The sequence below is a fragment of the Cinclus cinclus genome, chromosome 3 (assembly GCF_963662255.1).
Source record: "Cinclus cinclus chromosome 3, bCinCin1.1, whole genome shotgun sequence".
NCBI lineage: Eukaryota > Metazoa > Chordata > Aves > Passeriformes > Cinclidae > Cinclus > Cinclus cinclus.
In genome coordinates this window covers 55771244-55796193 of record NC_085048.1, presented here as the reverse complement: position 1 = coordinate 55796193, position 24950 = coordinate 55771244, and the positions used below count along the sequence as shown (strand labels likewise).

The 24950-nt window shown below is 44.1% G+C and overlaps 1 protein-coding gene across 9 annotated transcripts in view; it reads right to left on the bottom strand.

The window, feature by feature from the left end:
- Positions 1–21751, bottom strand: part of MYB (MYB proto-oncogene, transcription factor) — a 28473-nt gene extending 6722 nt beyond the window's left edge. The window contains exons 1-15 of one of the 9 annotated variants that reach the window (XM_062488838.1): positions 21714–21736; positions 18009–18126; positions 16297–16368; positions 15542–15634; positions 14930–15150; positions 13110–13347; positions 12218–12298; positions 11713–11817; positions 10122–10379; positions 8689–9054; positions 7016–7158; positions 6289–6403; positions 6077–6202; positions 5290–5400; positions 4558–4665 (exon numbers count right to left, since the gene is read on the bottom strand). In XM_062488838.1, coding sequence (XP_062344822.1) covers positions 4558–4665; positions 5290–5400; positions 6077–6202; positions 6289–6403; positions 7016–7158; positions 8689–9054; positions 10122–10379; positions 11713–11817; positions 12218–12298; positions 13110–13347; positions 14930–15150; positions 15542–15634; positions 16297–16368; positions 18009–18126; positions 21714–21736 — 2178 coding nt within the window. Of the gene's footprint in view, positions 1–4557; positions 4666–5289; positions 5401–6076; positions 6203–6288; positions 6404–7015; positions 7159–8688; positions 9055–10121; positions 10380–11712; positions 11818–12217; positions 12299–13109; positions 13348–14929; positions 15151–15541; positions 15635–16296; positions 16369–18008; positions 18127–21713 lie in introns of all 9 variants that reach the window. The other 8 variants (XM_062488840.1, XM_062488839.1, XM_062488847.1 and 5 more) reach the window with 8 other exon arrangements.
- Between the last annotated feature and the right edge of the window lie 3199 nt (positions 21752–24950).

Genomic DNA, 24950 nt, shown 5'->3' with positions numbered 1-24950 from the left:
CATATTCATATTCTTGCCCTCTCCAGTTTTTACCCTTAAGTAATGCTGATTTTTTTTTCTTTTTTCCTCCCCAGGTATCAGAATACATTGCTGCAAATGTATAGTAATAATAGTTAAGCTGTGACTTTTCTTCCTGAGAGACCATCACCAGCTCAGGGCAGCTTCCAATCCATTTGCAACCCAAACTCTGCTGACTTGGGAGGAAAACATGCAATGACTGGCCTGTAACTTTGAATCATCTCTGGCTCCCTCAGCTGTGGCAAGCATATCTCCTTCCTGTACACATCAGTCACTGGGGAGAGAAGGGGCAACGCAAGCGAGGGAAACCCATGGGGCTACCTTCCCTTGCTGTGCAAATCTCAAACACAGCTTGTTTCCCCCTCTCCCTTAATTAAACAAAGAAAAGTATGAGATTTCAGGACCTTCTTCCCCCAAAAGAAGGAAAAAAGCCTGCTGTTACAGAAGACCATGCTGCCTTCCTGGCCATTTTGTCTTAAAACCAGCTGCAAATAAAACAACATTTCACTTTTTAAACTGAGAAAATTAAGCTTCATGACAGCTCAAACAACTTGAAAAAAGATTAATCAAGTAACTGTTTTGAAATCCTTTAAATTTACTCTTTGAAGAGTATGGCTACATAAACTGCTGAAAGTCAGGAAATTCGAGCTGAAATGTGTCAGTCTGTGGTTAAAAAATGGAAAGTGACAGGAGCTAGGGGTTGAAGAACATTCTCTTTAGCTTGCAGGGCTTCTACCTTGTGTTGTTTCCTTTGTTACTGGGGGAAGAAGATATCAAAGCAGCTCTATTTTCTTAAAAGGCTCCATTTCATGGTGTCTTTTGATAGCCTGCAGGGTTGGGTGGAAGGTCTGTGATTTAGCCTACTTTTCTATCTGTTAAAATGTCTATGTTAGGATAGTTTGCATTATGTACCGCTACTGCTACAGAACATAATGTGAAATGAAGTTTAACTTTGACATAGGAAGGGCCAGAAACAGAGGGGGTTTTTATGTAACCTCTTACAAGGCAAAATTCAAGCACATGCCCAGTACAGATCATCTTTTTGTCTTGGTACTGGAGTATGCTATCCCAAAATCTTAACCCTTGGAAAAGTTCCTAGCGAGACCAAAATCTCTCTGACATGCAACTAAGTGACAAAAATATAGGGTGCAAAAGTACAGGTTTTAACTAATCCCATGAACACAAAGCAGAAATATTTGGGATCCATGCAATGGAGAGTAAGTCTACCCCAAGGCAACACGTGGATTTGGTGAGATATTCCTGTTCCTGACAGTCTGATAATACTCAATGCACAACCATGACATTTGTCACAAAGGACAAAAGAGCTGGCTGAAACTCCACAGCTTACCAGAAAAATCTTACACAAAACTTCCTTCACATCCAATGCCTTAGGGAGATCTAACAGAGGATTGAATGAGGATAAAGCCCAAACTCTTCTTGGGTCTATGGAGGCTTCTTCTCCCTTTGCTCTATACAACACTGACAGCACCAAACTCCAGTGGCTACCTGACCTCACATGCCAAATGATGCAACATGCTGTTCCTGCTAAGTGATGGTGAATCATGTCGTGCTATCTGATATGGTCAACAGCTGCTATTTACTAAATGGCATATGATCAGTTGTGTACCCAAAATGCAGTAAAAAATATGATTAGAGAGGTGTTTGAACATTTGCTACTCTTATCTTCTTTGGAATTTAACAGCAAAACAATAAGTAATCAAGGATTTTGATCAGGATTTTTTTATCACTAGCCAAATACCTTTGTGTAAATGTAGTGCAAATTATTAAAGCAATGGAAAACTGTGGGTGGTAAATATACTGCCTCCCTCTTTTCTAAGTTCAAATTTAAAAGAAAACAGAATTTTAAGAAACAAACATATTAAAAAAACCCCCCAAGTTTAGTACTGTCTTTGTTTCTCTCTTCTCTCTCCATGCACAGATCCCAAGATGCAGAGATTGCTGTAATACTTTCTTGGACTGAAATCAATGAGAATTTGCCTAAGTAAGAACAGTTGGATCAGGCCCAAAATATTAACAGCAGCAATGTCAACATATGCAGACACAATTAAATTTAACCCACATGAGTTCCCTGATGCTTAATGTCTACTTTCATGGGATCAGTGGATTTAGTCCAGTATTTATTTGTGTCCATGCAGGTGTTAATCTGTGAGGGTGAGTGAGATACCAAACTCTAAACCAGGAAGGGCAGAAAGCGTAGGAAAATAACGTGCCAAAATCTGGTCATGTACAAAATGCAAACAGTAAAAACAACAACAAGCACAAAGGCCATGTTTTCCATGGCCTTGCACCATTTAGGCATGCTATGCCCCAGTCATATGAGTCCATTTACACTGGGGTGGAGGAGGGAAAGCAGTGGGGACAGAGCAGCAGCAGTTTCTGGTGTGAAACAGAGCCAGACCTACATGTCCTTTCTGAGCTGCACGGGGCCACACTCCTCCCCTCTGACATGAAGCCAAGCAGCTTTACCACTACTTTTAACCAAGACACCAAGTCCAAACCAGAGAGCACAGCCACTGGCAATACTGCATTGTTATAAAAAGTCTGTATTTCATTCCGAAAAAGCTGTCTGTGCCACCATCACAGAAACACCAACCCTCATTCTTCATTTAAGATTACATTTCAGCTGAATAGTTCAAGGTTTCATTGACAGAGAGAAAAAATTTAGCTTCATACTAGTACATCAAGAAGCTGCATACTAACTATTCATTTTGGGGCTTTTTACAACTACTTTTTCTTTCAGTTCAACACACTTTAAACACTGAGAGGAGTTGGGAAGTCCTTTTTAACTCAGTTACGACTTAAGAAAAGGTCCTCTTTATCCAAACAATGAGCATACCTGACTTTTAACATGGTTTTCCTGAGCAAGGACTGAAGAATTGAATCCAGAATGATCCACAAATTGACTCACGTAAACTTCCTGAACAAAATCAGCATGAGTGAGGACAGAAGGTTAAACAAGCCCTTTCATTTACAGCAGCTTGTAAAGAAATTATTTTTAGATAGCAGGAAACATAACACCGGTACACTAAAGATCAAAAGATCCTATTTTACAGACCTCTCAGATTCTTCTTTTTTATTACAGCCAGAGTGCAGGCAACTACCACCAACAGGACAACACACAGCCCATGCTGCTTAGCTACCTGAAAACCTTGCTCTAAATCTGTGAAGGAGCCCAGAGTTGGGCTGGGGTCACAGTTCACAGACAGGTGTTGGGGTGAGCAGCCTCCTGCCACACACCCACCAGGGAGCTCCAGCAACCCCCTGCACTGCTGGAGACCCAGGCTCCTTTGCTATGGGGTGGGTCTGAATTCAGCCCCTATGTACTGCCCTAGATCAGGGGCAGTGCATCTGCAAACCCTTCTCTTGGCTGTCTACCACACTGCAGCCAAGAAACAGCTGATGAGGGAAGAGCAGATAAACAATATTTAGTGTGAGCCTTTGGCCCCTACCCCCATGCCAAGGGGAGTCCTAGTCCCTGCTCTCCAAAGCTGATTTTCATCAAATGATTCTGCAGCACAAAATACAAGCCTACTCCATGGCAAACTGTGCCAAATGGGGACATGTGTAAAATTTTACTATCTCCTTTTTTAATGCCCGGCTAGAAATGCTTAATCAAAACCAGCCTTTATTCATTCCTTTCTACTGTAAATAAGCCCTAATGTAAATTCTGGAAAGAGGGAGGAAAGAAAGGATTAGCCATGTGGACTATGTGTCTGAAAGTCAGGAACTATGGAGTTACAATTTCCTTCCTGACAGTGACTCACCCTGGAGAATGGGACACTTTCCTTTATTTCTCCCATGTGGAGAAATGCTACACAATCACTTAGTCACCTACCTCAGAAATACAGAAATTATGTTTTATTTTCTGAATGACTTGCTGTCGGTTCCACCTAAAGTGTACAAGGGCTGCCAAATTGGCTGCCAAACTGGCTGCCAATGACTTTGGTGGGCTTTGGATCAGCTCCTGTGCAACAGCTCTATTTTAAAGTACAGCAAATGTCTATGCTTGTTAACATTTGGCAAAAGCACAGACACAAACCCCAGCCTCACATCTGACTTGCATTACAACAATTACACATGCAGCCTTCACTGGGGAAAGGCCATCCTGGCGCTGGGCTGGATGGACAATGCTGGCCACACCTGTGCTAGCCAGGCAGTGCTAAAGTGTCTCCTCTCACCCCAAGCCCAGTCAAGTTCTGGCCACCACCACACCACCCAAATCTCCGAAACAGCAGTGCCACCTACAAAAAGCCTATAGGGAAAAAACCCCAAACCTGTGGTCCACGTTAATTTTCAGTCCTACCAATTTCACGCTGCACCCAGCTGAGTTGCAATACTCCACACACAGGGCTGTGCCCTCATGCTCCACAGGCAAAGTGAGATCCTCAGCCACATTCATCTGAACATTTCATTCTTCCATACACAAAACTTAGAATTGGTCTGTGAGAAAGCAATATATGTATGGATGCATATAAGTATTTTTATATACAGAGGATACTTTTATCAAAGAATAATTACCTGTAGAGGACTAGCTAGTGGCTTGTTTCTAGGTACTGCAACTGTTTTGTGAAAACTATCATCATCTTCAGGCACAGGCATCTTTAAAATGGAACTGGTAAGAAGGTTCTGAACAGGAAAAGAAAAAAGAAAAAGGTTTTCAGCAACTCATGAGAACAGCCTGAATTGGAATGCATTGCAAGTAAATTCAGTGTAAGTGCAGAAGTTGTTACACTGGGCATGGCCACAGATGAAGAGCAGACCTCAGCCTGGTGTTCCTGGGACTCGGCTTTGCAAGAGCTTTGCCCTGTTCAAAGGCTTTCCATCCAGTGAAAATCCCAAGTTCAAGAATAACAGTAACACTGAATAGTCCATAAGTCCTGGCAATGCAGAGAGAACTGCACTCATGCATGGTCTCCTTTGCAAAAACCAAGAGTCCCTCTCTCACCAGTTTTTAACTCCATGATGCAGTCATTTCTATACACAAGTGCAGGCATCCTCCAAGTGTAGGCTCTTCAAAGTCTGTGGGATGAAAAACTACTGCAACTTCTGCAACCTTCTATAGACATCAGAGTGATAATTAAGAGTAGCATTTTGCTTTTTATGCTTAGTACAGGAAAATGACATGGAAATAAGGAATAAAGACTGCTTGTGAAGAAAACCAGAAAAAATATTCTCTTTCTCTTGCATTTAAGAATCGAACAGGGATGTAAAACAAAGAATTCCTTTGACAGTGTGAAAACCTATACTTACTGGCACATCTTCCATAGTAGACCCAGGTGTAAAGAGCTGAGTGTTCAGGTTTTCTTCTTCCCAGTGATTTGAACAAAAAAAATTTCCAGCTTTATCTGTTGGGGACTCCACCTGAAAGCAGAAAAGCCATGATTCAAGCACCATATAAGTGACCAGGAGATTTATGTCAGTTGCTTAACAAGTTGAACAAATATTCTTCACTGAGGTGCATAATGCATGTTTACAGTAACATCTTTTACAGCAGCCTTGCTCTTTGCAGAAGAAAAAGTTCAAGGTTCTCCAAAAAAATCTCCATCTAATAAAAGTTTGAGTACTTGCACTCAGTGCTCTGTCAGTATTCAGGAGTTTAATCCCCTAGAAAGGATTGAGAATAAATGTATTTTTAGAACTTTAGTGACAAAGTAATATAATGCAATGTCCTCAAATGTTCAGGTTTCTAAGTCACTCCATGGAGCTGGGTCCCCATGGGGTTCTTCTATACTTTTCACCAATATTTGAAAGATTCAATCCAAATTCATGTCTAATTTTTCTTTTCTTTTTAAGTTTCAAACGAAAACTGCATTAGAACGGCCCAAGCAAACCCCTGCTGAAAACAGCAGAAAGACTTCTATGGAAATCAATGGGAGATGAATTAGACATGCCTAGTGTACTATATGGAACCGACACTAAGATCTTGGGGCTCACATGAAAGAAAAACAGACACAGCTATTTAATAGAAAAGGCATTGCTATAAGTTTCTCAGCAAAGAGTTCTGAATTAAATTGCCTCAGGTAAGTTTGAGATTTACCTCTTGTTTGATTTTCTTCAGCAAAGGGGGTCCGCTTTCATGTAGCCCAGCCACTATTGCAGATTCCTCCGACTCCTGCTTGATAACATCCTGCAGATCTTCTACAAGATGAGTTGGAGTTTGAGGCTGAAAGAAAGAAACGTTATATCCAAGTCCCAGAACATCCCTCTGCACTAATATCAAAGCAACTTTTATCATTGTTTCCTTCTTACCAGCATCTTCAAAGGACCGTATTTGATTTCCTGAGCTGCAAGTGCATTTTTGAATGGAGTGGGTGTTCTTGGAGAGCTTTCTAATATCGACCTCTTGATTGCTGGAGTCCTGAAACTTTAAAAAGAAGGAGGGGAACTTTAAAGGAAGATGCTTGGAAATACTACCTCTTTACAGAAATGCGTGCATACAGGCAGTATTGTTGTAAGACTTTGGAAATTATTTCCCTGTGATCCTATAATCCATTTTGCTTTTGCAGCAGAACATCTATTTAACTGTGATCAGGTGTAATGACTATTTTAAAAACTGGTGAATCTATATGCATGGTTTAATAACGTGCCTCAATAGTCATAAAGTGGAAGTTTTACTCCAAAATAAGAAAAACCTGATTTTGTGAGCAAACAACTCTGCAGGAAGCGTAGAATCTTAGAATGGTTTAGGCTGGAATAATCCTTAAAGATCACCTAATTCCAAGCACCTCACCATAGGCAGGCACACCTTCCATGAGATCAGGTTGACCAGGGCTTCATCCAAGGATAGGCTATTCAAAGCTTCAGCCTGCCCCAGTGCCTCGCCACCCACTCAGTAAAGAATTCTTTCCTTGTATCTAATCTGAACCCACTGTCTCACAGCCTGAAGCATATGCTGACCCAGCACTTTGGTTGCAAAGTGCTGAATGCAAATGTGAAGGAATGGACCCTCATGAGTTCAACAAGACAACAGACTTACACATGGTTTTCCTTCTGAGCTTTGAAAGCCTGGTCCCTGTGGAACGGGCTGGAAACTGCCATCTTATGGCCACATACTGGCGTGGAGGTAAGGGCAGGGTTGTCCAGGTTCAAGTTTTCGTGATTGGATGAGGTGTTTAAGAACTGCACGTGTGGAAAGAAAAAAATAACAGGAATGTCCAGGTTACATGGCTGATCTCTTAAGCTGACATTGTTGAACAGAACAAAAATAAATTGTTTGCTTCTTATTGACATGAGTAACTTTCCTGACCCTATGATGCGAGTAGGGGCATGTGGGTACCTGACTACATTGTGAAAAAATACTCAGTGGTTTGGCTCAGGAAGCTTGAGAGGGAAATTCTAAAGGAAATGGTACTCTGTTCCAATGAGAAACACCTTCCACCGCTTGCAGAGCCTGATTTGGATTTTCTCCAAATAAATTTTAATTAAGACCAGTGTGCCCAAGAAACTGGGTGAAAATGAGCAAAGGATGTTTCAAAAACAGGAAACAGGGTTAAATTCCACACATATTTATATGGAGCATCTAGGGGCTTTTAGGACAGTAAATAAAGCTTTTATGACAGGAAAATAAATTTTCTATAATTTCTTTCAAAAGAAAGTACTTAATTTTCAGAGTATAAAATGAAAGCTGCCACCTGTGATGGGTGTGTGGAATACTTTGGAATGGAAACAGCTGACTACAAAAGAGGCAGCACTATTTGTTTGGAGAAAATTGCTCTTGCATGTGCTCTACCTAGTAACCTAAAATACTGTTTCTATTTCTAGTGTCTACAAATCTGTGAGCATAGTGGCATCCTTTAAAATGACAACAATTCAATGTATTCCCTTCTAGAGTCAATCTGCCACTTTATAAAAATGTGGCACGCAAGAAAATCTGGCTTTCACTGGAAAAATGACATGATTAAAATGGTAATAGGTTAATTAATAGGTAATGGGAAATAAGGCAGGAAATCACTACGTGAAGTATTTTAGTGTCCTTCATGAAATAGAGTTTCTTTGATATCAAGGACTAAAGCAAACCAACACAAACAAATAAAAAATCCAAAACACTTTTAAATAGTGCTACAGCTGTGAAACAAAGCAACCATCATCAGGAATTTGAAAGTGCACGCCAGGCCATTTTAACAGGCTATTTTCCACCTCATTCCTATTCCACTCCAACTCTCATGGCCTGGGCAGAGGATGGCAAGTGTGATTTGAATTTTCTGGTTGTTGTCAGTTTGTCTCACAACCTGAATGCTATTTAAATGCAGTTTGGGGTTTTCTAGGTGAATGAATCATACTGTAAGTGGACAGAGATGGAAAGTATCACAGATGACCAGAAATGTTAAACTCTACTAGCTGGAGTTAGCAGCAACAGTAAAGCAAGGAGTCACACTCCCCTACAAAAAAAAGATACAAAAAGGCAAAAAAAAACAAAACCCAAAAACACAAGCCCCACTGATGAGTTTAAAAGACAAGAATCAACAGTTTGCTTGCTGATTAACTAAACTCAGTGGTGAAGACCAGGAGCAGTGAGAAGATTCAAACACGGAGTGAAATCAACAAGCACAACGGCAATTAGTCATTTGTTCCAAAGGATTAGTTTCTAAATTGTTAAGACTGGGGTGACTTTTGAGAATTAGTAACATCTGTGCAGAAATCTTGATCTACCTGCGAGGGAGAGAAGGGCAGGCTTTTGACAGGGGAGCGCTTAGGAGGAGTTGAGCTGCTGGCGTCAGCTAGGACCAAGGTGCTACCGTGGCCACTGGCTAAGGGGCTGCAGTGCCCTCTCCTTTTGCGAAGAAGGACCCACGGAGCCGCACTGCCCTGTGAGGCAGATAAGGTCTTTGGTGAGCCAAGAGAGCCCTGACTCGACATGACTTTGCTCAAATTTGTGGTGGGCTGTCCTTGAGGTCTACAAGCACTGGCCCCTCTTGGCTGAAGCTGCGCGACTGTGCCTGAGCGAGCTCTGCTAGCCGGAGTGTCTGTGTCTTCAAAGAATTCAAAACTGCTGAGATCACCCCATGATGAAGGATCCTGAAACAACGTGGGAGGCACGGAGCTATAAGACAGTGTATAGTGCCACCTCATGAAAATACAGCGCTAGGATATGCCTGTTACCAACAACAACAACAACAACAACAAAGTCTTTCCCAGTTCAGTTCAGTCTGACCCTGTTCATGGGAGCAGCAACACTGTGAACACAATTTATGCTTTCAATACATACCTTGATTTTATCAAACTGTCTGACATCCTAGTAGTGTTGCTGGCAACACTAGTAGTGTTGCTGAGTCCCTAATGAATGAGTCAAATTATGTCCTTATTATTTGCTTGCCCAGCGTTTTCTGCTTGGTATGATGACGGTACCTCTCTTTACAAAAAAATAAATGTGTGCTGTAGACCAAGACTGGCCTCCTCCTAACATGCAGTGCTGCTTTGGATGTGCTGAAAGGGAAATGATACCGTATGAAGCAGACACCTCTGCTTCTGACTGAGGTTGCCACCAACATAGTTCAATGTGCTACTTCATTACATGTAGCCTCCCAGAGACTTCAATGAGAACAGTCAATGTCAGTGTCAGTCAGATACTTGCCATTTAAATGTGTGTTTACAGTCCTTCACATATGCCAGGGCAAGCTCCTTAACCTTTGAGAAACAGCTATTGAGGCTACAACTCAAAATTCTAGAAAATTATGCAGATACATGAGCGGCCACACACAAACCTATAGCAGGTGTCCCTTCAAATGTCAATAAATATCATCTCATTGTTTAAAATTCTTCATGGTATCTCTGATTTTATTTTAAGGAGACTTGAAATTGAGAGATTGTTTCAAGCTCCTACTGTGCAGATTGCCAAAACTTGCACTCCCATTCCAAGATGTAGCAGGAAAGGGAGACACCCACAAAAATGATATGCATCCATCCATTGAGGGCTTCATTTACAAGCAGCTGCATTTTGTCATGTCAGAAGATAAGCTTCAGATCCTGAAGCAACTCGAAGTTACTCAGGAAAAAACCAACAACCACTTTTAGGACAATCCCAGCTCCTCACCCCTTACTCCTTGACCATGCACAAATCCACCTGAGGTGGCAAGTCTACTTACGGAGTCTATTAACTGGAGTGTTTCAGCAAATTCTAAGAGATTCTTAACATTATCCAGGATGTTGCTCTGGTGAACAATCATGCACCGTGCAGGGGATGCACTTTCCTCAGGTAAGCAACCGTGATCCACCGGTGGAGATGGAGTACAGTGGTGATGTTCCCCCAAACAGGAAACAGGTGCACTGTCACCATTGGTCCTGGTGCTGTCAGCAATTGTGGTGCTGTGCCAGCCGGGGTAGTTTGATGTGTGGTTCTGTGTCTAAAGGAAGAAGAAAGAAAAAAAAGAAGGAAAGGGAGGGGGGAAAGGCAGAAGGAACTTAGCAATGAAATTGCACAAGGTGTCAGATGCCACTGGAGGAAAGATAAAAGTAGTTGCATCATCATCTAAAAGCTTATGCCTATGAAACAATTGTCAAGATGTTTCCTTTCATCAGTGCAAGATCTTGTTTTAAGTAATACTGGCATTGTATTTGTTATCCCAAAGTTACCTCATAATTTACTTCCAGGATTATAGGCATATGCCATTACTAGCACATAATCAATTCACACTTTGTTACTCCAAGTGCTCAAAAAGTGTCTGCAAGTCCTTTTCTGTAAGAAGCGAGAAATGGCAGGATTTCCCTACTGAGAGCTCAGCACTGTAGAAGGCTAAAAGTTTTTAGAGTTAGAGTTGCTTTTGTCTGCTTATCTCCTTTTCTTCTGCTATCCCTGTCTAATGCTACAGCTTACACCAATGCAATGAAGAGGCTGTCAAATCAACGTGGTTAGGAAAGCAGAAGAACAAATTAACAGAAGTTTCTTTCCAGTGTGATCATGCAACAGAAGAAATTGCAAAACATTAACTAAAGTTAAAAAGTGGCCAAACTAACGTATCATGCATGCAGTTCATTTACTATTAATTTAAATATTACCCAAAAAAAAAAAAAAAAGAAAAAGAATCTGCTGGCTATCACTTATCTTCAAAAATGATTTTGGGATTCTTGGCTTTGGTGGCAGTGTTAAGTAGTTACACAAGGGTTTTCACACATTACTATCCAATGGCATACACAACAAAGTATGAGAATTCAGTAATAGCCAGCACTTGCTCCACACATGCAGTTATGAAAAATCTAACATTATTTGGAGAAGTAAAATAAATTTTCAAACATGCACCAAGTCTGAAGCTTACAAAGTGTATAAAACACAGCTGAAGGAAAGAATACAACAGAGAAGAAAAATCTAATGTACAGGCACTACATTTTCATCACATGAACCATTGCACACTTTAGGAAACAGATCCCATTATTGATTAAAGGTCTGTAGGATTTTCAATTGCTGTACAATCATCATGTTTCCAATTTTATATCATGTTACAGAGCCCAATCCTGCTCCCACTTTGCAAAATAAGATACCTGCAAAAGTTTTGGATTTTTTTTCAATAAAAGAATTTACAAAGCAGATACAGATTATATATGTGCTATGTTTCATCCTTTTAAAACGGAAATATAGAGCCTTGATTAGTACTGAAGGCAAAGGGGGAGTAAAAAGTTAAAAAGACAAGCACTGGGGTAAGGCTGCTATCCCTCCATCCAAGCACACAGTGACAATCTTACTGGTAATGCCTGCTGCCCTTTCAGTTCATTCTCAGTCGACATTAGTAGCAACTCTAATTCCTTTATTCGCTTTTCTTTCTCAGGGTCTTCATCATTATAGTGTCTCTGAAATTAAGAGTTAAGGGAAAAGAAAAGATAAAGGTCTGATAGGATGTAGCAACTAAAATGCTCATGGTTTGCCGACCTGTGGTTATAACAGCCAAATTAGATTCAAAGATGAAACAATTGTCAATTGTGTTTTCCACTACCAAAGTCTCTGCTGAATTTCAGTATAGATATTTGAAATGGAGAAAGTGAAAGCCATCACACCAGATGTCAACTACTGCATTTTAAATCCACTTCAGAAGGAGCAATTATTAGCCATGTTAGAACTCCCCGACCTTCCCCATTTTCTCTTTTCACCAGACTTAATACATTAAAATGTTTCCTTAATGTACAATGTCTGCATCTTGGTTTATTAAATATTTAAGAAATTGGCTCTTGAAATGAGGTTCAAGTTATCTACCTGGATAGCTGCAGCAGCTGGCTGAGGTACATTGACAATATTTACATGCAGTGCTACTGGATACGGGATCTGACCAGGAACCTAGGTCAAAAAGCAAAAATTGGTTATTTCCATCATATTATCTGCCTTTGTCAACATCTGCATTGTCAATTTGTGTTAAATATACTTTAGTTTTAGGTACTTAATATTTTTAGTCTGTGGAGATGAAATAGCAAAAAAAACCTAAAAATGTTTACAAGAAAAGGAATCAGGTTTTTAGGAATATGACAGCAAGCATTACAGAGGAAGAAAGAAAATTCATATATGAAATATTTACCCTTCCTGAATGAGAAAAGATGAATAATTTATAGACACATTTGTAAGGATCTTCTAAATTGAAGTGAAAAAGCAAAAGATGCAATTTATTATCATCTAAAACTCTACAATGCAACTGTCTGAAGCAGGAGCCTGTTTCATTATTAATCATTAATAGAGAAGAAATCTGATTAAAACCAATACTTGTTCACTTGGTTCTGACAGACAACCCACAAACAGAATACTACTAAAGAGAACGTGGGAGATTTTGACATGGAACACAGAATTAACCAGATTCAACTGATATTCAAGAAATTTAATATTCACAACTCTAAGAAATATGTTAACTGCTCCCAAGGCTTTAAAAACCCGCTGTACCTGGTTCTGCCACCTGAATGCCACCAGTTTGAAACATACTTATTTTCACCACCGAATGAAGCAAAAGTCAAAGAAATCCTCATCTGACATCAAATACATGCAAAGTCCACCGAGACAAAGAAAATCCTTGATGCTGAAACCAGATATGGCTGAATTGCACCCATTTATTCAACGAGGCAGAAGGAGCACCCCCACCACACTCACATTTTCAGACACTTACGTTCTGTGGCTCGGGGATGTGGTAGTAGGGGTAGTCACTGCTCAGCGGGGGCTGGCTGGCCACTGGCAGCTGGCCAGGTGGCGATGGGTTGTGAGCAAAGGCCATCAAGTGGTTGTTCTTCTGAAAGCCAGCAGCTGCTGAGGAGTGGCAGGCTTTGGAGGACTCCTGCAGGTAGCCCTCCTGCTCGACCTTTCGGCGCATGGTGGAGTTCCAGTGGTTCTTGATAGCATTATCAGTTCTGCAACAGAAATACAGATGTTCGATGAGTTTCAAAAATGAGCATTTCCAATTCAGACAGGTCAATGGGCAGGGAACTGCTGTTGGCATTTCTGTTAAACCCCTGAGCTCTTCTCTGACCTTCCTCCTTCCTCCTACCCCCTACCACTACAAATGCTACTCCCAACTTCTCAGGAAAGATGCTTGGTATAACATTTAGGGAAGAAGAAAAACAGGCTATGGTTGTTTACATGCTTTTTAAAGCATTTTCTCATCCTCTATTCCTCTCATTCTCTCATCTAAGTCCTCTAACTGAGGACTCAGATCCTCAAATTGTAAGAAATTACTAACTTCATCATTCCTGTGAAGTGAGGAGACAACAAAGGCTAACATCACTTTGAGGTGATCCTAAAGGAATGCCAACATCAACTTCCTATATCTTAATATTTCAGAGGAGTCCTATTGTGTCTCTTTGCTGGAAAGAAAGACACTGGAGAACCGCTGTGAATAGACTAATTTCCAAGCAACTTTCCAGTTGGTCACCTAGACAACAACAACAACATCATGCTGTACACACAAACTCAGTAAACAAAACTGTTGGGATTTTTCTTAGATGCAGAAAAACTGAGATTCAAATCCTCATATATATGAGTCAGGGGAAACAAACTTATCAAGTTTGTCAGATTTTAAGAGTAGACTTTAAAACAGCTCTGCTATTTGAAAAACATCACCATTGCATGGTATCATTCAAAGTAGTATCTGTGAGGTGTGGTAGCTACAAAAATATTTCCAAGGGCTAATTCCTTTCTTGTTATCTTCTGGAAGATGAAAGCAGCCCAGGGAATGACTGCTTAAAAGGCTATCGTGGTCTTAGGCCTTATATTTAGGTCTTGAAGATATTTTACCAAGTAGCAGGAAGAAAAGTAGGAAGGGAAACCTCTCCCTTGCTTACTCTATTTACTTGCCCACATTTTGAGTCACTTTTAATCACAGCAAATAAAACACTGAATCTTTGAGCTTATATACAAGCTGTACAAAAGCTTTCAGTGAGACAAGTGTTTCCAGGACCAGGGTTTGAGGAAAAAGTTTCTCCTGTTTTACACATGGTTTTTTAACAGGTCAAAATCATCTGGATGATTCAAGGGCAATTACAAAAGTTGAAGAAGCCTTCTCTTAAATAATTTTGAATAAACAGACTGGATTTCATGTTGAAGGCATACCCTTAGCTGAATGTAAATTATGTTCCACTTGCAGAGCCTGATCCTAACCTGTTAAATCGATTTAAATTTTGACAGTCATCAAAGGCACAAACAAGACTGCACAAACATTTAGGAAACTCTTATGGTCTTGTTCCAGTTACTGGCTTTTTTACTTATGGCAAACATTAAAAGCCTGCAAAAATAGCATACTGTTGCAAGTACTGACCAAACAGTAAAGTTCCCCACAGAGAAAAATGCACATCGGTGTCACTGGCTTCTCAGGTTTTGATTCCAAATTTTTTTTTTTTTTTTTTTATTTTTACAGTGCAGCCTGAGGCGACTAAAACAGACGGCTCAGACCTGCAGCTTTTTCCTTTTTTAAGAGCTGAAAGCATATATCATTACCGTCCAGGCAGCAACTTTGCAATCTCTGCCCATCTGTTTCCCAGTCTCTTGTGTGCCTGGTAAATAATTCTATCTTCCTCTTCTGTCCAGGAGGTTTTCTTCACTTCTGGATTCAAATGGTTGTGCCACCTCTCCCTGCACTGTTTTCCAATCCTTCCCTTCAAATGCTTAGCAATGACAGACCAGCGCTTTGGACCGTATTTCTGCACGAGCTCTATTACCTTCAAAGAAGGACATAAAAACTGCCTGTATTTAATGATGCATGATGAATCAATGAACTTTTTTCCTGTGGTGAAGCAATATTTTCAACAACATTTCTCAAAACTGCCACAGTAAAACAAACAGCAATTAAGGTTCCCCACTTCCCATTCATATTTTTACACAAAAGGAAAAATCTGGTAATAGTTAAGGCATTTCTAGACTGCAATTCTACATTACAGAGCTATAAAGCAACAGTAATTTATTTGCATAGCAAACTTAGAAAGCACTACACAGATACAATCTGCCTCTGGCCATAATAATGTGGAGACCACCAAAGTTTCCAGGAGTTTTGCCCCAACACCTGAAATCTGCTAGAAAGGCATTAATCAGATAGAAAGAAAAGCTATTTACCCTTTGATCCTCCTCTTTAGTCCACGGACCTTTAATAAGTTCTGGGTTTAGTACCTTCTGCCATCGGTGCTGGCACTGAACATCTGTCCGATTCTAGTGAAACGTGAAATGCACAAAAGAGATAATTCTTTAGATGAGATGAAAGTAGAGTGAGAAAACTAGCATTTATATACACTTGTTTTGATGTAATTCACTGCCAACTAAGACTACTAAACAGCACAGAGTGATAGAGTAAGTCTGAGAAGAAGCTGGTCAGCTATCAATTTGCTGACAGAACATATGAGATTTCCATCACTTCTGCATTGAGGACTCCATCACCAAACCTACACAAACTTTATCTTCCCCATCTGCACAACAGTTGGCATGCTTTCACATGCAGTATTTCAGCAGCAGTCAAACTGTTCACAAAACAATTATCTTCAAAATCATACTTACAACGCACCAAAGTTTTTTGTTTTTTTTTCCTGTGTGCTGTGACATTTTGTTTCATTGTCACATTGACCATCTACTGTGCAAGTCCCCACCATCCCCCATTTTTGCTTGTTTGATTTTTTTCGAACCCTTTCTGAGAAGTGAAAGGAGAAAAATGTAAGGGTTTCCACAGTACTCTAACTAAATTTCTAAGGTCTCAATTTGTGGAAGTTTTATATCTCCCCTGAAAACGTAACTATAAAGCAACCCTTCCCCTTTATCAAGGAAACCCCTCGATAAAGAGTTGCTACTAAGCCTGGAAACAGAAACCAATATCCACTTACAGGAAGGAAATTGGCAATGACTTTCCAGTCTTCTGTGCCATTCTGCTCCACAAGCTTCTTCAGCTTCTCATCCTGAATAATAGAAAAGGCCCCCAGATATAATTAACATTGCAATCTCTTATAATCCAAATGAAACATTTAGTTTTAATTCATTCTTTTGGCTTCTTATGCATCTACTTCTGCTTTCTGGGTGTACGGGATAGTGGTCTGTAGACTTCTCATGCTTTTAATTGCCTAAAGTAGAAATTTTTTCTTGTCCTTTGGATTTTGGTAGGTTCTTTACCGTGCTGCAGTAGAAAGACTGACTTCTGTGCAGTTCTTTGACCCACAATATACATTCCCATTTCACTCATCAAGGCACTACAACTGTTATTCTTGGACTGGATTTACAGGAGGAAATCTTGTTTAGATGCCAAGCATCAGAATAACCTTGAAATTCAGTAACACTCAGGTATTCAGCTACCTGAAAATCACACCTCTGAAAATCTCACTTCTGAGACCTCTGAAAATCACAGCCTTAAGCTTTATGTGTCTTGCAAGTAATGGGAGTTCCAGTGATTTGCTCATGGCCTATCCACCTCCAATAAATGCATAATAACACTAACAGCTCCTTTTTGCTCCTGTTCTCTGTGAGAGAGTTTTGGCCCAATCTTTTTAGTGATAAGGCCAGAAATATAGACCCTAAAGAGAAAAGAAACCAATCTTATGTACTGGGAAAGATCGAGATAGTGTAAAACAAACCAGAAATGCCCCGGGAGATAAGAGGATAAGAGAAGCCCTCTCCTTCCCCAGTTAGCACCACCCAGTATGCTCCCAGTTCATGCAACAGGACAATGGCCCTTGGACTTCATGGCCATCTTTTCCTCCCTAGCCACACCACAAGCATGTCCACCCTTGTAAGGGCAGACTATGATTTAAAATAAATAAATAAAAGGCTTGTAAGCGGTGACCTGTCACTGTTTTTACATCAATAGACATTGTTAGAGAAGAGAAAGTCAAAACATAACTTAAGAACTGTATTCATGTATTCCACAACAAACTCAACCCAGTTAAATGGCCAAAGGAGATCCACCTGGCAAAGTAGTTTGATACCACAATTTTCCCAGAAAGTCAGCACAAGGGTATCACAACTAAAACATATTCTGACCTTGAAAAAGCAAAATACATCTTGCATGCTCAGTTTTGGTACTGCTGGATTTCTCTCCTCCAGTTTTTACTTTATTTCCACTTGGAATCGTAACACTGCAGTTAAAGTGCAAAATTCCAACGCTACAGAAGGACTGCAGCAGTTTCTGCCACAGTTGTTTCCTGCTGTGGGACACTGAACACACAGTGGTTCTCACATAGCAACAGTTTCCAAACAGAAAGAGGCAAGTAGCAACAATGAAGCACTGCTACAGGTGATTTGGAATCGGCTTCTCCAGCAGGGATTACACAGAGATTCACACATCAATTACTGTAACGCAGAGCTCGGTGGAAATTAAAAAGTTGTGTTTATACTTTTTATTTAAAAGGTAAGAACTATGCTCAAAGTTAAATAAAACACTGAATATAGCTAGCGGGTCAAAAAAGTGGTCCTCAGATATGGGATTATCACTGAAGTAAATGCCCAGATTAACAACATGGTGAAGAACATGAAGCAACTTGGAGAAGAATGTGATCCATGCTCTCCCATCTTTTTACAGGCAGGAGAGGAATGAATTTGGATTTACCTCTTCACGGGTCCACCTGGTTTTTCCTAAGTGACGTTTTCCAGTCTTAGGAAGCAGACCATCATAATCGTGATCGTACACCTCAACGTCATCTTCATCATCATCACTACTATATATACTGCAAAAGGAAACACAGTGAGACAGAGTGGAGCGTGAGGACTTGAGCTACTTAATTACAAAACACAAAACCCCCCCCCACTACAATCCTTACAAAGGTTACACAGATAAAAGTTTTAAAACTTGCACAACAAGATTTTGTTCTGCATTCTGTTGTTCTAGTATTCTGAACTGGTTCTGCTGTTTTTGGTATCCACAGATACAGGCAAAGGGCTGGCAACCTTCGTATTACTGTGCATGTTTAGACCTGCTCCTAATGTTAGATCAGTGGTGAATTACACATTTGGCAAACTTTCAACCAATGAAAGTTTCAAATTAAAATACAATGTTTGGGACAATAAAGACAACTAGAGGCTGTGTCCAGTAAACGAGTACATGTTTAAGACCTTTAACTCACGTCATACATTCTGAAAAATATGAGTGTTTTTGTGTGTTTAATATATACAAAGCAGATTGTTATACTGTTCAAAAATAAAACAGACTGTGTAGCAAAACAAAAAGCTAAACAATAACATTGCTTGAGAAAATGTTTATGGACCGTACAGGAGAAGGCACAAGTTTTTACAATAAAGTAGACAGTCAGTGGCAGCATTAACATGCAATAAGCTCTAATATGAAATATGCCCTCCATTTTTGGGTTTGGACAGATAAGGACTGAAGACAAGTTTGTTTAATATCCTGTAACCAACAAATGAATGACTGAAGCCTTCTATACTGTCCATTTCTACAACTTTATTACCTCTAATCCATTTCTAAATCCCTCATACAGTTTTTGAAATACTTTGCTCATCTAATTCATGACTAAGGGATTTCCCCAGAGGCTATCTATCTATGGGTAAAAAGGACTCCATGACTCTTCACAAACAGTACTTGCTGTTAGTTAACTAAATCTAAAAGAGAGTGTTTTGTAACAAGACGTGCCTTTCTGGAGACAGCATTTTACTTCTAACTTTTAAGGTATGAGCAGCAGTTCTTCAGATACTTCAGCTAAGAGATGTTAGCCACCAGTGTTAGAAAGGAGTCGGTGTCATTAAGATTAAAAATTGCGATATATCTGGTGGTATGGCATGCTGTGGTATGTTGAAAGTATGACTAAGACGTTAAAATAAAGTTATTTTGTAATAAAATTAACAGGCGATGTTTATGCTGTTAACATGTGTTCAGGAGATTACTTTAAATTAAGTTGCAGTGAAGCACAATGACTCTTAGTCAAGATGCAAACACCTCCAAAAGGCAAGATGCTGAACATATATTGTTTAAAAGTACTGGGCTGATCAAACCCTACATCTTCCACCCTGTTTTCTGGCCTGTGTGATGTGCCGTGAAAGAACATGCTTACATGCTACATGTGAAAAGTTTTCCATGGCCGGCTGTGACGTGCGTGGTCTCCCTGCAGCCTCTGCCGGGTGCCCCTGACTCACCCATCACTGCCACCCTCAACTTGCACCCACCGTGCTGCAGCCCCACGGTTCAATCCCTATTCCCCAGACCCAGTAACCACTGGGAGTAAGCCCCGATGGAACCTCCCGCTCTGCACGCACCCCTCATTGGCAGCTGGAGCCTCCTGTGCTTGAGCAGAAGCTCCCACGCTCCAGCTGCCACAAGCGCGGCTCATTCCCCAGCCGCCGCTCAAAGCAGATTCACTTTTCTCAGTGACACACGGAGGCAGCTGCGCCGCTGCCCGTATGCCAAAGGAAGTTTCGTGGCACAGTTTCCAAGTATCATTTTGAAAACGAGTTTTCCGTAGACTGCAACCAGCAGGTACGCATCCATCGGCGGCGCCTCCTGCGCGGCGGTGCGGACCGGGCACCGTCGGGAAACGCCGCTCTGCAGCAGCAGAGCATCAGCGGCCAACACGTTAAAGGACTTCAGCGCGGGGCCAGCTCTGTACCAGGGTTATTTAAATGACTGGGGCCTCGGTGGCACCGCACAACCGAGCAAACTCCACTGTACTACCTGTGTCCTCCAGCAGGAGAAAAGTGCCCTGGGATTCCGGGACGCTCGGCAGTTTTTAGGGCTCTCAGCGGTGCTCTGAAACTTTATTTTGCACCTCCGGCCGCAGCCATGAAGCCTGCCCCCCAGGCGGCTCGGGACGGCACGGCGCTCCGCCCGGCTGGGACAGCGGGAGTCCCCCGGCCGCCTATCAGCGCTGCACTGTTCGCCGAGGCAACCGGCTTGTGAAACGATACACGGCAAAGAGACACCAAAAAAAAAAAAAAAAAAAAAAAAGGGGTTGGGGGGGAGAGCTTAAAAAAAAAAAAAAAAAAAAAAAGAGGAGGTGTAGAGGAAATGACTCGCTGCTGTTACCGTGACTGAGAGAATTCGGGCACCAGCCCCGCGGGGCAGAACCGCTCCTGCCGGCGCCGCGCCTGTGGATCAGGCGGACACCGCACCGCGCTTCCCCGTCCTCCCAGCCCCGAGCGGCGGACGTGTCCCGGCGGGAGGCGCCCGCGAGGCAGCGGTGGCTGTCCCTCTCTTTCGGGAGGGACGGTCCGGGTGATTCACCGCCAGCCCAAGCGACAGCCCCGCTCTGACACTGAAAGTACAGCTCGGCGCTGCCCAGCGGCTCGCCGCCTCCTCCCGCACCGCAAGCCCCTCTTCCTTAGAAAGATCCCACCAAGCCCCCAGTCCCACCGGACGAAGCCGGCGCCCGGGAAGCGACAAAAAGTCCTGCGACCTTCTCCCCTGTCATAAGCAGCCAAAGGGGAGGGGAGGAGGGGAGGATGCCGGGCTGCAAAGAGAAAGAGAAAAAAGCCTCCACGTGTCCGACCCGCCGTCTCCGGCTAATTAGACAACAACCCCGCTCTGTGCGCCCGCCCGGTAGCGATGGCACGGAAGCAGCCACGCGGCGCTGCCGCCCCGTCCCGTCCAGTCCGGCGCCTCCGGGGCACCCCCGGCCCCTGGCGCGGCGTGGCAGGAATCGCCCCAGCCCGAGTGCGCGGCAGGCGGGCGGGCACGGGTTGACAGCTCCGGCAGAGCGCTCCGTCGGACCGACCCGCAGCCCCCCGCCCGCGCTGCCGCGCTCCGGCATGTGCCGAGAGACGTGTACCGGGAAAAAGCTAAGCCCCACAGGCCAGAGTCGCGCTTCCAAGGGCGAAAGGGCCGCACGAATAAAGGGGGGAAAAAAGTCGAGGGAGCGAACAGAGTTCCCGCACCCGCCGCCTCACCCGGCCGGGAATGAATGAATGAATGGGACGGGACGCGCTACCTGCCGCCGCCGAGCCCGCCAGACATTGTCCCGCCTTGCGGCTGCGGGGCGCGCAGCTCCGTCCGTCGGGCTCCGCGTTGGGTCCTGCGGGCGGCGAGCCCCGGCCCCCCGCGAGCGTGCAGCTCGGGGCCCGAGCGCCCCGGCACCGGCGGCTCCGCGGCGCGTCCCGCTGGGCTGCAGCTCCCCCGACGCCTCCGGAGGAGGGGAGCGCCTCGGCGCCGGGGGCGGAGTAGACCAGGTGCACGGAGGACGGGGGGCTGCCCGCTCGTCCGCCGGGCGAGCGGTCTCCTGCTGCCGCTTTCCCTCTCTCCCGCCCCGCGCCCCGTCTGACAGGCGCGGAGCGCAGCCGGCCGTCCCCCGCCCGCAGACAGCGGGGTTACCTGTGCCGGGGTCTCCGGGACATCCTCGCACCGGCCGCTGGGGGAGGAGGACGGGGGAGACCGAGCCCGCGCCCGCCGCCGCGCCCTGCTGCCGGGCTGCGCCTGGGCGCTCCGCCGCCGCGCACGGGAGTGCCGAGGAGCCGCGGGAGGAGGAGGAGGAAACAGGTTGAGATTAAAGAGTAAACTCTGTAAACAGAGATGCCATCAAACAAAGGGCTTTTGGACACTCCCCCTCCCGCCAAATCTGGCGCCCCTGCAGTGCGCAGGCGCCTGGCGGGCCCGTGCCGCGGCGGCGGGGAACGGGGCGGGCGGACCGGGGCCGCGCGCCCCACGGGGCCCTCCCGCCCCGCCCCGCCCCGCCCCTCCCGCGCGGCAGCGGCGGGAGCTCCCCGCGCCAGCGCCGCCGCCGCTCCCGCGCCGCGGGCCCTCGACGGCGCGTCCGCAGCCCCCCGTGCCCTGCGGCCGTCGCTGATGGAGCTGTCGGGGCGGGGGGCAGCCCCTCTGCTCCGTGCACGGCGGGTGGGGAAGGCGATTTTCGCCACGGGGCGAGAACTCTCGGGCGAGACCCCGCGGGCAGCCCCGGCCCGTACAGGTGCCTCCCGACGGCGGGGTGAGGGTGGGCCTGGGCGGGTGCACCTGCTCCGCTCCCTGCGTGGTGTGCGGGCCGCAGCGGCTGCGGCAAACAACCTCGGGGGGCAAACAACCCCCGCTGGCAGTAGAAAAGGAACTCCGAGGGGCCCGGGGCTGCCCGGGGCTTGGCTGCGGTTGCCTGGCCGCGGGGGATTTCTGCTATAGTTCCCCTTGCTGCTGCCCGGCGGTGGATGCTGACTGCCGCCGTGACGGCGGGTGTCCGATGAGCTCCAGAGAACACGTTTTTTGATACAGAAATGAGTCAGGATGTGAAAAATGGCGAAACATGCAAAGTTCCCAGGCTGCGCTGCTGCTTGAAAAATCATGGCTTTGCAGCGGTTTCGGCGCACTCGCCCTTTCCTCAAAGGCCCGCGGCTCATCAATGAGCTGCCGACGGGGCGGGCGGGGCCGCTCCCGAGCCCGCGGCGCCGCTGCCGGAGGACGCAGCGGGCTGCGGGGCGGGCCGGGGCCGGGGCCGGGCACAGCCTGCGGGCAGCAATCCGCTCCGCCCCGCTTTGCTCCCGAGAGCTCCCGCGTAACGCGAGTCAGCGGGTCGGGCAGCGCGGGCGTGGACGCGCAGCCGGGGCTGTACCTCCCCGAGCGGACGCATCACTTCTTGGGATCGCACCTCGTGCTGAATTAGCCGGAGGGTGCGCGTCGTTCCTGTTTTGCCCTACCCAAACCTCCGGTAGGAGGTGCCGTGCCTACCGGCCTCCGTTTGCCTACCTGTAAAATGGGTCTGCTGCACCGGGTACCTGCGTTAGTGCAGAGTGAAGGGGCTTTGTACGGTGCCATGTCTGCAAAGCACTTCTCTGCGGGGAAGAGTGTGTGTGTGTGGGGGGCGTGTTTAATGCTAACATGGAGAATTGAAGACTAATTCAGCTCTGTTCCACACTTTTGTATAAAGTGCATTTTGGCATCAGCAGAGAACGAGGCCATTCGTATCCATTGGATTTTAAAGTTGTTTTGTAGTTTGGGGTTTTTCCCCCCTGCAAATATATATTTGGGCAATGAAGGAAATCAAGATGTCAGAGAAAATACGAAAAGACGTCTCAGTGTCCTCAGTGTTGCCAGGTGTTGGGGATATTACTGTTGCAAAAAATCAAAACTTATGGTAAGCCACAGGAGTGTAAATTTTGCATGTGTAAAATGTTCCTGAACCCTTTAAGAGAAAGTTGTTTAGAAGTAAGACAGTTTTCTAAGTACTGCTCCAAGAGTGAGTGTTGCTTATGTACACAGAAGGCCCAGAGCTGGGCCTGCCGTCAGTGCAGCTGTAAAGATATGACAGGATTCACTGGATCTACTGATTAAGGATATGTACTACCTCTCTGTGACTAAGAATGCTCATTTCACGGGAGCGATGTGGTCATTTTGCCTACAGTATCCCAGAGAGGTACAAACAAAATTCTGCAAGGTTATCTCTTCCTTCTTCTGCAGGAAACCCCTTCCCATATTGATTTTTGCAAATATTTCGGTGTTAACTGAGATAAATCCAACATCTTCCCGATTTGGATGTAAATTTGCTGAATAAATGCAAAGAATGTCTATTATTGCTCTCAAGAGAGTTGTTAATATGCATGATTGTCTTCTGACAGCTTTTTTTGCAAGACTATATTTCTTTTCAAGTGACTCTGAAAAAAACACATTTTTTTCATCCAAGATTGAAAGAAAGAGCCCATTACATTTGGTTTGTAAGATTGCATAAAATTGCAAATAAAGCACATATTACTGTGTTCAAAACAGAGAGGGAAGTGACACCTCCAGGTTTAAAGGTCAATCTTCCACAATCCGCTCTGCATATATAAACCCCACTAAAATCAGTATGGTCTGTGCATGCACTCCACTGATATTGCTTCATTCTTAATATTAAAATTTTAGCTAGAAACAAGCCACAATTCTACTATTTTGCTTTATTTCCCAAGCATCTGTAGCCCTGCCTGGGGGATTTTGATGCGTGAGGGCTCTTTATAATACATTCTTGCCGAAGCCCAAAAGAAATCACCCTTCTACATCTCACCTTAGATATCATATGCCTTAAATGTGAAGTAGTAGACTTCTTACACTACCCTTCCAACTTCATTAATTAGTGATGTCTCTGAGCCTATTTATAGTAATTGCATCAACTGACAGAGTAATTGTAAACAGTGTAACTGCATGATGTTCTGGAGTTTTTGTTTTTTTTTTTTACTTACACAAATTATATAAGCAATTTTATAAAAGTAATTATATAACTGGTAAATACAAGTTGAATTACTTGATTTCCTGCACCTCCACTACAAACATGAACCTCAAGATGAAGTTTAAAAGCATGTGAAGAAAGTTTCAGGAGTGCTGGTTAAACATCCAATCTGAGCTATGTTGCCTTCTTCCTCAGTGTTTTCCTGTTGCGATCGGCTGTTTGGCTGGCATAACTTGGGCTGAGTATTGCCAACGTCAATTAACTAGGCACAACCAAGTAGAAAAGGAATCATGAAGGAAGCTCAGCAGTGAGAAGAATAAGTAAGCCTGAACACCAAGCTTTTCCAAATGTACAGGAGATAGTTGCATACATTTTTCTTAGACTTGGGAATATCTCAGCGGCAGCCTCTACCTGTGTGTTCCTATTTT